Raw genomic sequence first — 12,523 nt, 5'->3', positions numbered from 1 at the left:
AATGTGTGTAGGTGTGTTTTGTTTAAAAAATGTTGGAGTGAGAAGGTGTTTTTTGTTTCTAAAGTGTGTGCAGGTGTGTTTTGTTCTGTTGAAAGTACTGTATATACATTTCTGTTTGAAGTGTGCATCTATGTTTTGTTTAAAGTGTGTGTAGGTATGCATTGTTTGAAGTGTTAGGTATGTATTGTTTGAAGTGTGCATCCGTGTTTTGTTTGAAGTGTGCTGGTGTGTTTTGTTTAAATTGTCTGCAGGTGTGTACTGTTTAAAGTATATACATTTCTGTTTGAAGTGGGCATTTGTGTTTTGTTTAAAGTGTGCAGATGTGTTTTGTTTGATATGTGCATTTTTTTCTTTCTTTGAAGTGTGCAGGTGTGTTTTGTTTGATGTGTGCAGGTGTCATTTGTTTGGATTGTCTGCAGGTGTGTACTGTTTAAAGCATATGCATTTCTGTTTGAAGTGTAGGCAGATGTGTTTAGTCTGAATTAAGCTTCTTTGTACAGTATTTGCCTTAGGTGTTTCATGTATTTGTATTGTTAGAGCTGTACATGTGTGCTTGTTGTGAGGTGTCCAGGTGCAGATATACATGTTGTGTACAGGTGTAAATTTCCAAATCAAATACAGTCTAAATTCTTTCTCCTGCCTACGATTCAGAGGACGATGCATTCAGGGTGTATTAACACATTCTGTTTGTCACACTTGCACCCCATAAAAAAAGTGTTAAAGGATTCTACCTGTTCTTGAAAAATCCGAAACAGTGAAATATTAAGGAGGTCATTCAATACCAGCCAGCTCTTTGAAAGTAAACGATTGTGAAATGGCACAACACAGAACTTTACACCTTTACACACATAAACCAATAGACAGATTAAGGTAGGTAACATAAGATATAAAGATATGGGGAAGAGAGAACAGAGTGTATAAGATGCATACAGTAAGTAGCCAAGATTGTCAGCAGTGTGTGCGTTGTAGATCTTAGGAACTGGATTTCAGTAGACGGGAGAAAAGGTGAAGGAGGAGAAACATGAAAGGAGGTAGGGGAGGAGAAACATGAGCACACTAAGTGCTTTGACCGAACATAAAGAGGTGTAGGGGGGAGAGAGAGAGAGAGAGCATTAGAGATTGCTAAGAGGAACTTCCTCTTGATTTTCATGTTAGTTTAAATGCAATATGTTCCAGCTGGTTCACATCTGTCTTTGTGATGCAAAGCATCAGTTCTATTTTTTGAATCCCTTAAGAATACTCTGGACTGGCTGTTAGTATGAATGATTTTTTTTTAAGTGTGTGTAAAGTGTGCAGGTTTTTTCCCTCTAAAACGTGCAGGTGTGTTTTGTCTGAAAGGTGCAGGTATTTTGTTTAAAGTGTGTGCAAGTGTGTTTTGTTTACTGTGTGCAAATGTGTTTTGTCTGATATGCAAGTGTGTTTTGTCTGATATGTACAGAAATATTTTGTTTAAAATGTGCACAGGTGTGTTTTGTTTAATTGTATTAAATGAATTGTGTGTTTCTTTAAATACTGCAGGCATGTTTGTCTGAATTATGCATGTGTGTTTGTCTGAAGTCTGCAGGTGTTTGTCTGAAGTCTGCAGGTGTTTGTCTGAAGTCTGCAGGTGTTTGTCTGTAGTCTGCAGGTGTTTGTCTGAAGTCTGCATGTGTGTTTGTCTGAAGTCTGCAGGTCTGATCCTCCAGCACTGCTAGACTGGTTCTACCATCTCTCAGGGATCAAGAAAGACATGCATCTAGACTGTTTTCTATCCTGACTCCCAGGTAGTGGAATTAACTTTCTCTAGACGTCCATACAGCTCACTGGCAATCTTTAAGCAACAACTAAAGACATATCTGTTTCTTACAGTAAAAAATAAATAAATAAATAAATAAATAAAATAAAACTTTTTCCAACAGGGTTGACAGATGAAACCTTTAGTTAGTAACCTTGTGAACCTTGTGAATTGTAAGGAGATACTTCATCATGAAAGCTTCAACACACTTATGTAAGTTGTTTTGCATAACAGCGTCTGCCAAATGCATAAATGTAAATATCCAGTTGTGTTTGTCTGAAATGTGCAGGTGGATTTTGTTTAAGGGGTGATGGTGTGTTAATGGAATTTCAAGACTAAAGAATATGAGAACATGTGTCACACTGCAGTGAAAGCATTATTACTGTGTCACTAATGCTAGCACAACAATCATTCATCACACACTTAAAATCTAACTAGCTTAAATAATATTCGATTATGGCAGAAAGATCAGCCTTTCTATATTTTTCCCCGACTTTTTCTCCCTTTATCTTAAAAAGAATTAAGGCTCTACATTATGTTACCTCGTCTAGGTTCATAGTCTGTCATAGTCAATAGTACACATAATTTGCTTGTCATAGTTTAAATAAAAAATGGCTAGTGGTAACTTTTAGGTCTCGTTAATTAGACTACTTTGCATAATTTGGGACTAGGCAGTATATTAGAGCTTTCACTCCGGCTACCTAAAGAAATTAAATATCTCCACCCCTGCAGGGTATGGCTAATTTATTTTTATCCCATTCATCCCAGTTTATTCATTCGCATCACTGCAATTGACTTAATTTAACAAACCAAGAGCTAGTAAAACTAGTAAAAAGTTTACAAACCCCCCTAGCTGAGTATGAAGGATTCTGACATGTTACAGGACAGTGCATAATGAAATCACGCTGCTGAATGTTGTCGTTTAATATTACAAGGAGGGTGAGAGGATACTCAAGATTCAGCAGAGTCGCTAATAAGCACGGAGGTGTCACTTTCCGCTCAATATCCTGAGAAACGCCATCAGATTCATTAATGCATGACTGCTTTGCAGTAACATCTCCTGTTCAAGACATTTCTAACCAGAAAGATATAATTAAGAAGTGATAGATACACCTTTAATTGTGTTTAACTTGAAAAAGCTGTGACAACAAAATGACCTCTGACCTCGTCAAAGGCTTTGCCTCTGGAGTGTGGACTGGCCTGTTTTGGTAAATTCAAAGCCTTCTGATTCAGGACTGCCCTGTACCAGGTTTTTCAATCAAGAGCTATCTTTTGGCGTGTCTGTATTTACTGGAGATAGCTAAGGTACAGGGGCATGGCGGCTTAGTGGGTACCAATGTCGCCTTGCACCTCCAGGTTCTGGGTTTGATTCCCACCCGGGTTAGATTCCTGCCTCCACATGTATGAAGTACATCCTTCATCTGTGTTCAAGATTTAGTTTTTACTGCAGTTCCCTCAAGGTGGCTTAGTGGTTAGCAATGTTGCCTTGCACCTCCAGCATCAGGTTCGATTCCCGTCTCAGGTCTGTGTGTATGGAATTTGCATGTCCTAATTGGTGGGTTTCACGCAAGGTACTCTGGTTTCCTCCCACAGTCCAGAGAAATGCATATTAGGCTAATTGGCGTTTAATGTGCGAGCGTGTATGTGTGTGCCCTGCAATAGACTGGCACCCTGCTCAGGGTGCACCTTGCATCATGCTTGGGATAGGCTCCAAGCCCCCCATGACCCTGTATACAGGCTAAAGCGATATAGACAATGAGTGAGTGAGCTAACGAACAACGTCAACAGTCACTCCCTCGGTCCTACAGCTGAGCTGCGTCTCTGCTATGAGTTTGTCTTTGCTGAGTTTGTCTTTGTTTGTCTTTGTCTTTTCATTCTCCGTCCCCTTATCTTCATGCCGGTGAACTCCTTATTGTCTCCCCTACATCTCTTTGAACTCATAGGTTAATTGTTCTCGGCTTCCTCGTGGCTTTTTGATCAGAGATCAGAAGTGCTTTAGACTTATTTTGATAAACGGTAGTGGCATCCCAGAGCGCCACCATCAGGCAGAACCATTGGGTTCTCTAGCCCATGACAGAGAACATATTATCTGGTATCCAAACAAATATCTGGCAGTTTCCCAGACTTGGGGGGTCAGTGTCAAAGGCCAGGCTTTTTTTATAACCTGCTGTGGGAAATATCATTCGTCTTCTGATAAACACCAACAGACTGAGGGAGATGACATTCACTGACAGACCTGTCATTCCTCATTATTGGTGCCAAGAACAAGTGCACATATTTCATTAGACAGTGGATTTTTTCCCTATTGTTCTGATATAAAGGAACCTTGCCAAAAACAAAAATAAAGCCCTTAATCTGCCATAAAATAGTTTACCTGGTAGTGACAGACAGTCAGAAACCTACACATGGCTTTGTGCAAGAAACTGAACTTAAAACATTGTCACAGAAGCCCACGAAAAAAACAACTTTTTCACACCTATCACATCTCATATCTCATATCTGTCTTGGCTATCTGTGCACCCACCACCATCTGTTTCTGCCGTGGTGCTCCATATTAAATTACTCCTTTCTAAATTCTCCACAATAAATCAGAGCGGTTCATTACAGGTAATCTGTTTTGGGTGTGTCATAAATAATTATTCATTCACACTGTTGCTTTCTAACATCATCCTCCTAAAATAATTTTTAATTAACGGTAATGGCTGAGTAAAGTACCTGACAAAACATGATAGGGAATTAACAAGACCTGCTTCAGCCTTTAACCTTTGAGGCGTAATTATTGACAATGAACTCCAGCCAATAATTACAGCACGTTCGAAATGAAGCTAATTTTATACTTATCTTTTGAAAAGCACCGAAAAAAGACCACGATGCCTTACCAAGCCAGTGTTCCCCCGTGATCTTCCCGAAGCCCTCGCGATACGCGGCCCATTCCCTGAAGAAGTTTACAGAACCGTCCTCTCTGCGCTGAAACACCTGGTGGACATAAATGAAAATAAAGTCAAAACTTTAGAATTAATCGTGTTTATTTAAAGAGCATAGAAGCATAAAACATTAATAATACAAATGTACTGTTAAGTATGTACAGCTGGAAAAATCAGTTATAAATAATAATAACACAATATTTAACATTAAGATCACTATGGGAATATGTGATTCACATGAAACATACTCCGTTCCACCATCCAAAAATACAGGTGCATCTCAATAAATTAGAAAATCATTAAAAAGTTGATTTATTTCCGTAATTCGTTTCAAAAAGTGAAACTCATAAATTATATAGATTCGCTACACACAGACTGATATTGTTGTTTATTTGGGTAATTTCGATGATTATGGCTTACAGCTATTGTGAAAAAGCTGTACACTCTAATCAGCTAATTAACTCAAAACACCTGGAAAGGTTTCCTGAGTCTTTAAATGCTCTCTTAGTCGGGTTCAGTGGGCCACAAAAAGGGTCCTTGCTAAAGAAGCTGGCTATTTACAGAGTGTTGTATCCAAGCACATTAATAGAAAGTTGAATGTAAGGAAAAAGGGGATGCATGGCAAAAATGTTTCCATGCTTCCCCTTTGCTGACCAGCTTTATAGAGATGCTTTATGGAGATTTAATTTTCCAGCAGGACTTGGCACATGCCCACATTGCCAAAAGTACTAATACCTGGTACCATGGTATCCCTGTGCTTGATGGACTAGCAAACTCACCCGACCTAAACCCCAAATAATATTAGAATTTTCTGAGATACTGAATTTTGGGTTTTCGTTAGCTGTACGCCATAATCATCAAAAATAAAGGAAATAAACACCTGAAATATATTAGTCTGTGTGTGATGAATCTGTACCATATATGGCTTTCACTTTTTAAATTGAATTACGGTAACTAACCAACTTTTTGATTATATTCTAATTTATTGAGATGCACCTGTATTACAGTACCAATATTGCCAATTTCCAACATTTAATCATATTTTTGAACATCAAAATGTTTAGAAAAGAATTGAAGTAAATGAAGTAAAATATAAAGTAAACAGACATTAAACCTATTTACTTCATCTTAATTTATGAACTGTCGAAAGTGGCTCCCTACTTTTCTTACTCCTGCCCTTGTTAACATTCTGGGGACCCATGGTGCTGTTCCTCACTAAATCTTGCACAAAATGCAAAAAAAAAAAAAAAAAGTATGTAAACTCGCTTCCCTTGACTTTCCACTAATGCAAACAAGTTTTGAACGGCTCCCGGACGAACATTATTCGTATGCCGAGGCAAATTTTAGTTCTTAACTGAGGGTGGGGCATTCATACTGTATGACGAGGTAGCACTTTATTTTATTAACGATGCATCTAATCAGTGCAACCTGTAAAGTTTATATATGAACAGCCTGATAATTATAGAATTTAACAACAGTTAGCATTTAAAATAGCTTTTTAGTAGCTTTTAATCGACATCGGCTAAGAAAAGAGGATGCAGAAGGTAGACTTTGGGAAACATGCACACACTAATTACACACCCATTAATAGACTATGGGCAATTGGAAATGCCAATCAGCATAAAGAGATGGACTGTGGGAGGAAACCAGAGTACCCAGAGTACCCTGGGGAAACCATGCAAACTCCCCACCCACACAGACTCATGATTTCACCACTGAGCCACCATCCTGCAAACTGTCTTATTTATCTTTATTTACTGATTTCTTTTGAATTGCTTTCTTTTAATAAGAAGTGATGACGTTTCAGAATTTTTGAAGATTGATCCCATATTTATAGCAATGAAAATTCCCCACTGGTTCCCTTTTCCATCCTTGTAACCCTGAGCGATCCAGTTGTCGTGAGGGTGCAGTACATACTCTACACAACCTCCAGTTCTACCTTCATTCAGTCCAGATGACTAGATTGATATAATAACCAAAATCATCATGAAGGTTTTCTATAGTTCCTGATTGTGCACTTCACCACACAGTATCAGACGGAACTCATAAATAAGAATTGCTCAGAGCCATGATACTGTACTCTGTAGAAGATTATATTCACTAGGTGCCTTAATAATAGGGCAGGGTTAAGGTTGAGTGTTTCAGGTGTTGGACTACTGGTCTAAGGTCTCAAGTTCAAACCCCACAACCACCAAGTTGCCACCCTCGAGCAAGGCCCTTAACCCTCAACTGCTAATGTATAATAAGATAAATATATAAGTCACTCTGAATAAGGGGGTCTGTCAAATGCCGTGAAAATGTAAAGCTCTATAATTCATTGTTGAGTATATGAATTGTTATAAACTGTTCTCTGCTAATGATACGAATCAGGTTGACCAATAAATACATGCAATTCACCAACTCTCTTTGCAAACAAACACATGACTCACTTCTGTATTGTGATTGGTCAAACCTACTTCTACTTTTATTATTATTATTATTATTATTATTACTAACCATACAGCTTTTTCAACACAATATGCACAACTTTGGCCTTGCCTATTGATACAAAGTAATACTGGCTGCATCATAAGAAAAATTAAATACTGATTATAATGAAACTAATACAGAGCAACTAATGGATCATCTATTAACATTCTTCATCAGCCCTCTCTTCTTGTCTTCTGAGACATCCCTAGGCCTCTCTTTCATTACAATGCCATTTAGCCTTATCACTACTCTTACAGCAAACACACATTCCTTCTTTCATTTACATTTAGGCATTTGGCAGACGCTCTTATCCAGAGCGACTTACATTTTTATCTCATTATATATCTGAGCAGTTGAGGGTTAAGGGCCTTGCTCAAGGGCCCAACTTGGTGGTTGTGGGGTTTGAACCTGGGATCTTCCGAACCGTAGTCCAATGCCTTAACCACTGAGCTACCCCTGACCCCTTCTTCGACTATTAAAGTTAATTTGAGCAAAGATGTGGCTTGTCAATGAAAAACTGCAAAACTTAACATCTTCTAAAATATATAGATTCACATTTTTATTGTAAAGCGTTGACACTGGAGACTTATTCCAAACATAAAATATAAATATCTCAACACAGAAACCTTAAAAATGTCATAGACACAATTTTATCAAATTATATGTTTCCTAATTTATATATGCATAGACTATACAAGTCTTTGAACATGCTCAAAATTTATAATTATGCAATATCACATAAGAGGGAAGGCTGTTGTAGTGAATATCAGCACACTGATGTGGCCCTACTTGTGCCAGCTGTTAGAGACAGATTTGGGATTCAGCCTTGTGACTTTGTACAGTAGCTCTGGTTAGATGTGAAACACAACACAGACGGTTCAGGGGCAATTCAGAACGACTTAGAAGAAATTACTAAGGAGACAAAGTGTTGTTTAAGATCACATGACATGACATTTTCTTGCTGCAAGTGCTTCCCTGACTCGTTTCGAATGTGGGTTTTTCGAAAAACGGATTGCACCGACCTGCTTTCATCCAAGCTGGTGACTGACAGTTAGTGTATCTAACAATTGTTAGGACACCTGTGATGCAGAGTGATGCATATAGTTTAACGTCCCAGTGCTGTTACATTCGGTCCAGTCAAATTACTCAGTCGGCAATAAGTGTTGCATAACTTGAATTAAACCAGGTAATACTGTCAGAGTTGATGTTATGTGCTGGTAGATTCCAGAATTTGGAAATATTACACATAAATTATTCTCAGAAACAATTTTCAACAAGACATCACTGATTAATAAGAAACAATATTGTAAAAGGACATAAATTCTATCAGACATGTCTGTCCAGGGAGCTTGTCTTGGCAAGCGTGTGAAGGTAAGACATGGACATAATTCAGGCAGTAATTGACGGCTTCTGTCCTTATTGAAGATTAAACCAGAAAGCATCGAATCAAGAATTGATAAAAATGCCAGGAAAATGAAAAAAAAAAAAAACTTGGCAAGAACACACAGACATGCAAGAAGCACCTTGGGATACGCTTCCCCATCACTTCCTTAAGAAAAATAAATGCACACTGATGTAGACACATCCTCTGGTCTAAATGAGAAATAATATCATTGTCTCCTTGGGTGTGTGTGTGTGTGTGTGTGTGTCAGAGATCTAAAGCTTCCTTGTCATCTGGCACCCATTTCAAAGTAAAGCTTTGCCATTAGTGTGGTTTAGCTGTGGCTACCTGAAGGCATTTTGATCTATGAAGATACGTAGCATACAATCCCGATCCCATAGTGAGGCCCGGGAGCTGTACCTTTCAGGCGAGAGATCTTGAAAAAACACAGCGCACCTCTTAATAAAACATGCGAGCGCGTCTGAGCCTGTGCTCGGGGCCGCGTTTGAAATGAACGGCTGCGTTTCGATTCTAAATAAATCCTCTCTTCCAATCCGTGTTCAATCCACGGAGCACCCAAAGAGCTTTAATTATTCACAATAATCCCTGTAAGTACTTACTGAGTCACCTTTAAGCAGGAAGCGCTCTAAATCTTTATTGCACCTAGAGTATAAATTTAGGCAGTTAAAAACAAGAGATTTCTCATGTTTTGATAAATATTTCACCCGGACAGGTATGAAAATTCTCAACAGGACCTTGTAAATTTGCTACGGTTAAAAAAAAAAAAAATGTTGATGGCATGTGGAAAAAGATGTGGAAACTGACAAGGCTTTGGGGAAGGGAATGAGAAACTGGCCATGATTGAAAGATGTAGTTTTGGGTGATACTATATATCCGCTGCAAACCTGCTGACTGTAGTTTTCGATATACTGGGTAAACAGAAAAAGAAAATTATAACGGCATTAGATTGAGTGGAAATGGGTATGTGATGTTTTCTCCTTGGGCTTTTTTTTTTTTTTCAACAGCCACCATGAATCTGCTTCAGCTTTTACACGGTGTGTCCACAAAGCAATTTCTTTCCATATAACGAATGTCCACTGGCAGCAGAGCACACAATAGCTGACACCAGATGAGCTTCCGCAGCAGATTACACTGCTTGGCCATGTACGCCGACCCGCTTTTGTCTAAAGGCTTCAACGCGGATGGATGACCTTGTTCGAAATTCTAGGAATGAGAGCCCACCAGGAAGCTGTTGAATAGTCAGAACGTTCAGGAGCTCTGACACTAGTTCTAGCTGCAAGGCAAACCACATGTTAATATTTTATTATACACTATATGAACAAAAGTATTTGGCCAAACATGCAATGATATTGTATCCATATTCATACACTTGAATATGGAGTTGGTCCCTTCCTTTGCAGCTACAGGTATAACAGCTTCCACTATTCTTGGAAGGCTGTCCACAAGACTTTGGAGTGTTTCTGTAGGAATTCATTCTGTAGAGCATTTATGAGGTCATCTTGTGATGCTGTACAAGAACGCCTGGCTTACAATCTTCGTCCCAATTCATCCCAATGATGGGGTTGAGGTCAGGGCTCTGTGCGGGCCGGGCAAGCTCTTTCACATCGAAACTCATCAAATCATGTCTTTATAGTCCTTACTTTGTGCACTGGAGCTCAGTCATGTTGGAATAGAAAAGGCCCAGATTCAGAACAGATTCAGCTCTATTCAGACTGGCAGCCTACTGTACATCCGACACATTGTTAACCTACTGTACGTGCATTGGTTGCTGTTGTAACTATACCGGGCGCTAGCGTGGGTACACTGTCGTAAATGTGGCGTGACGTCAAATACTAGTGACTTATACAGTTACAACAAACAGATAACAACAAGACAGTTAAGAATGGTGATATCATATCTTGCCACAGTGCTATGAAATCCTTTATGTAATTGCTAATATTATTGATATTTCAAAAAAAAAAAGTCAACAACACCCCTCTTGTGTGCCTTTCTACTTCATCAGCTATGGATGTGTATTTCAGGGGATGATAGACACTGTGATGATGTCACATTTTATACAGAGTCCATACATGGCGATGCAGGCCGAGGTGGTTTAGAGCCCACCGCAGTCGTTTCCGCAAGTATTCAGCAAAAGGAGTATCTGATTCTTAAAAATGTGAAAACTACTGTAAATACACAATCGTTCATAACCACTTGCACATTACATCCCTTACATAACATGGGCGTTACAGTATTGCCACATCCCGGTACATTCCTCACGTCGCTCAAAGCCATTTACGCTTGCGTACTAGGAAATTTTTCTGCCTTGATCGTATCCAAGCAAATTATAGTTTGAAAAGTGCAAATGTTTTTAACAGATCCTTGAAAATCAATTAATAACTTGTCGCCAACTTGAGGAATAGATGCATCTGTCTTTAAGAACTGTACACACAGTCATTTCCTAAACGATTAGATCAAGAAATCCAATAGGTGCCTTGTATCTAATGTATAGTGTGTAATGCATAGCTCCGCATTCTCTGTAGGGGTTCAAAGGCAATCCGAAGCCCTCCACAGTGTACAACAAAGACACCAGAGTCCGGTGACTGCAGCCATAGATCTAGTCCATTAAAGGAGCAAAAATTTCATGGCCCTAAAATCTGTCAATTTTGTAAAGATGTGATGAGAAAAGGACAGTTAGGTAGCAGGCTGAAGATATTGCTTTAAAGCCTGTATTTGCTTTCCAATTTACAGCCTCTCCGTCGATGCCCGCACACTCCAAATTACGCAGCTCCATCAATGACAGCAATCTGCCACGAAGACAGAGCTTTTCACCGATGGAATCCACCGCATCTCCTCTGCTGCTCTCTAATCCACAGGCATCGCAGCATAGAGATAAATAGAAACAAATACACTGATGCACATCGCTATTGAAGCACTTTTCTCCCCCCAGTTTAATGTGCCAAATTGCGCAGGAGTCGATATTTGTACAAATTCAGGGTTCTCTAATCTTTAAAAATCCTTTAAAGCTCTATAACATATTGTAGGGGCTGTATCCTTAATCTTCATTAATGTGATATCATTTATACGTCTCTGTCATTCTGAAATTCTGTTTATTAATAAAATCCTTTTTTTGTCGGAGCGCAACAGAGATTAACAGAGAAGATTATAGAAGTGCTAAGCTAGTACAACAGATGAAAATAATGACATGCAACTTGAAAAGATTATTTTTATCATCCATTGTGATTTGGTGCTTTTGGAAAACATAGTAATGCAATTTATCACCTTATTATGACACATAAGGGGGGAAAAAAACCTACACTGTGAACACTTCAGTACTGCAAAAATGAACAGCAGTCTGTGCTGTAGGTTGTAAAAACACGTTTGGGACGCACCGATTTATCTGTCATATATTGGTATTGGATCGGCCTATTGGCAAATAAAATGACATTCACTGATGCCAGTAGTCAATGTTGTTAAATTGTGGTCTGACTCGGACAACAGCTGCAGTCCTGGAAAATATCCAACAGGTTATCAAATCCCTTAATACTGCCAACAACACCGCCAACATGGGCATGTGTCCGGGAAATGTGAACTGTGCGAGAGTATTCCTGTGTCTCAAGAGAAACATCAGCACTATGCACTTCCAGTGGTTTCCCAGTGGCAAGGCACAACAAGCACTGCTTTTATTTATTTATATATATATAACAACTTTTATATTTAAGTACTTTTAATTTATGTTTTACAGAAAGGTTTTTGTTGTTCTATGTACAGTAGGTACTGAATTTTTTTCCCCTAATTGAGCAGATAGCGGTATACGGGGATAAAAAGGATTTTGAGAGAGTAAGGTTTCACTACAAAAAAAAAAAAAGAGTCTGTCATGTGAGTGTGTTATTTTAAAGGTTGTTTCATAAATGCTGTTGTTCTTCCAGCTGCTCCCAGCAAGGGCTCGCCACAGCAGACCATCGGTCTGCACAT

The 12,523-nt window shown here is 38.8% G+C and overlaps 1 protein-coding gene across 1 annotated transcript in view; it reads right to left on the bottom strand.

The window, feature by feature from the left end:
• Positions 1 to 12,523, bottom strand: part of LOC128529807 (fibrinogen C domain-containing protein 1-like) — a 112,338-nt gene that overhangs the window by 22,639 nt on the left and 77,176 nt on the right. Inside the window, exon 5 of the mRNA XM_053503337.1 lies at positions 4,654 to 4,750. Within this exon, the coding sequence (XP_053359312.1) occupies positions 4,654 to 4,750 (97 nt within the window). The remainder of the gene's footprint in view (positions 1 to 4,653; positions 4,751 to 12,523) is intronic.

This window comes from Clarias gariepinus, chromosome 9, assembly GCF_024256425.1.
Source record: "Clarias gariepinus isolate MV-2021 ecotype Netherlands chromosome 9, CGAR_prim_01v2, whole genome shotgun sequence".
NCBI lineage: Eukaryota > Metazoa > Chordata > Actinopteri > Siluriformes > Clariidae > Clarias > Clarias gariepinus.
Note: the sequence above shows the minus strand (reverse complement) of the source record. Positions and strands in the feature narration are given on the sequence as shown.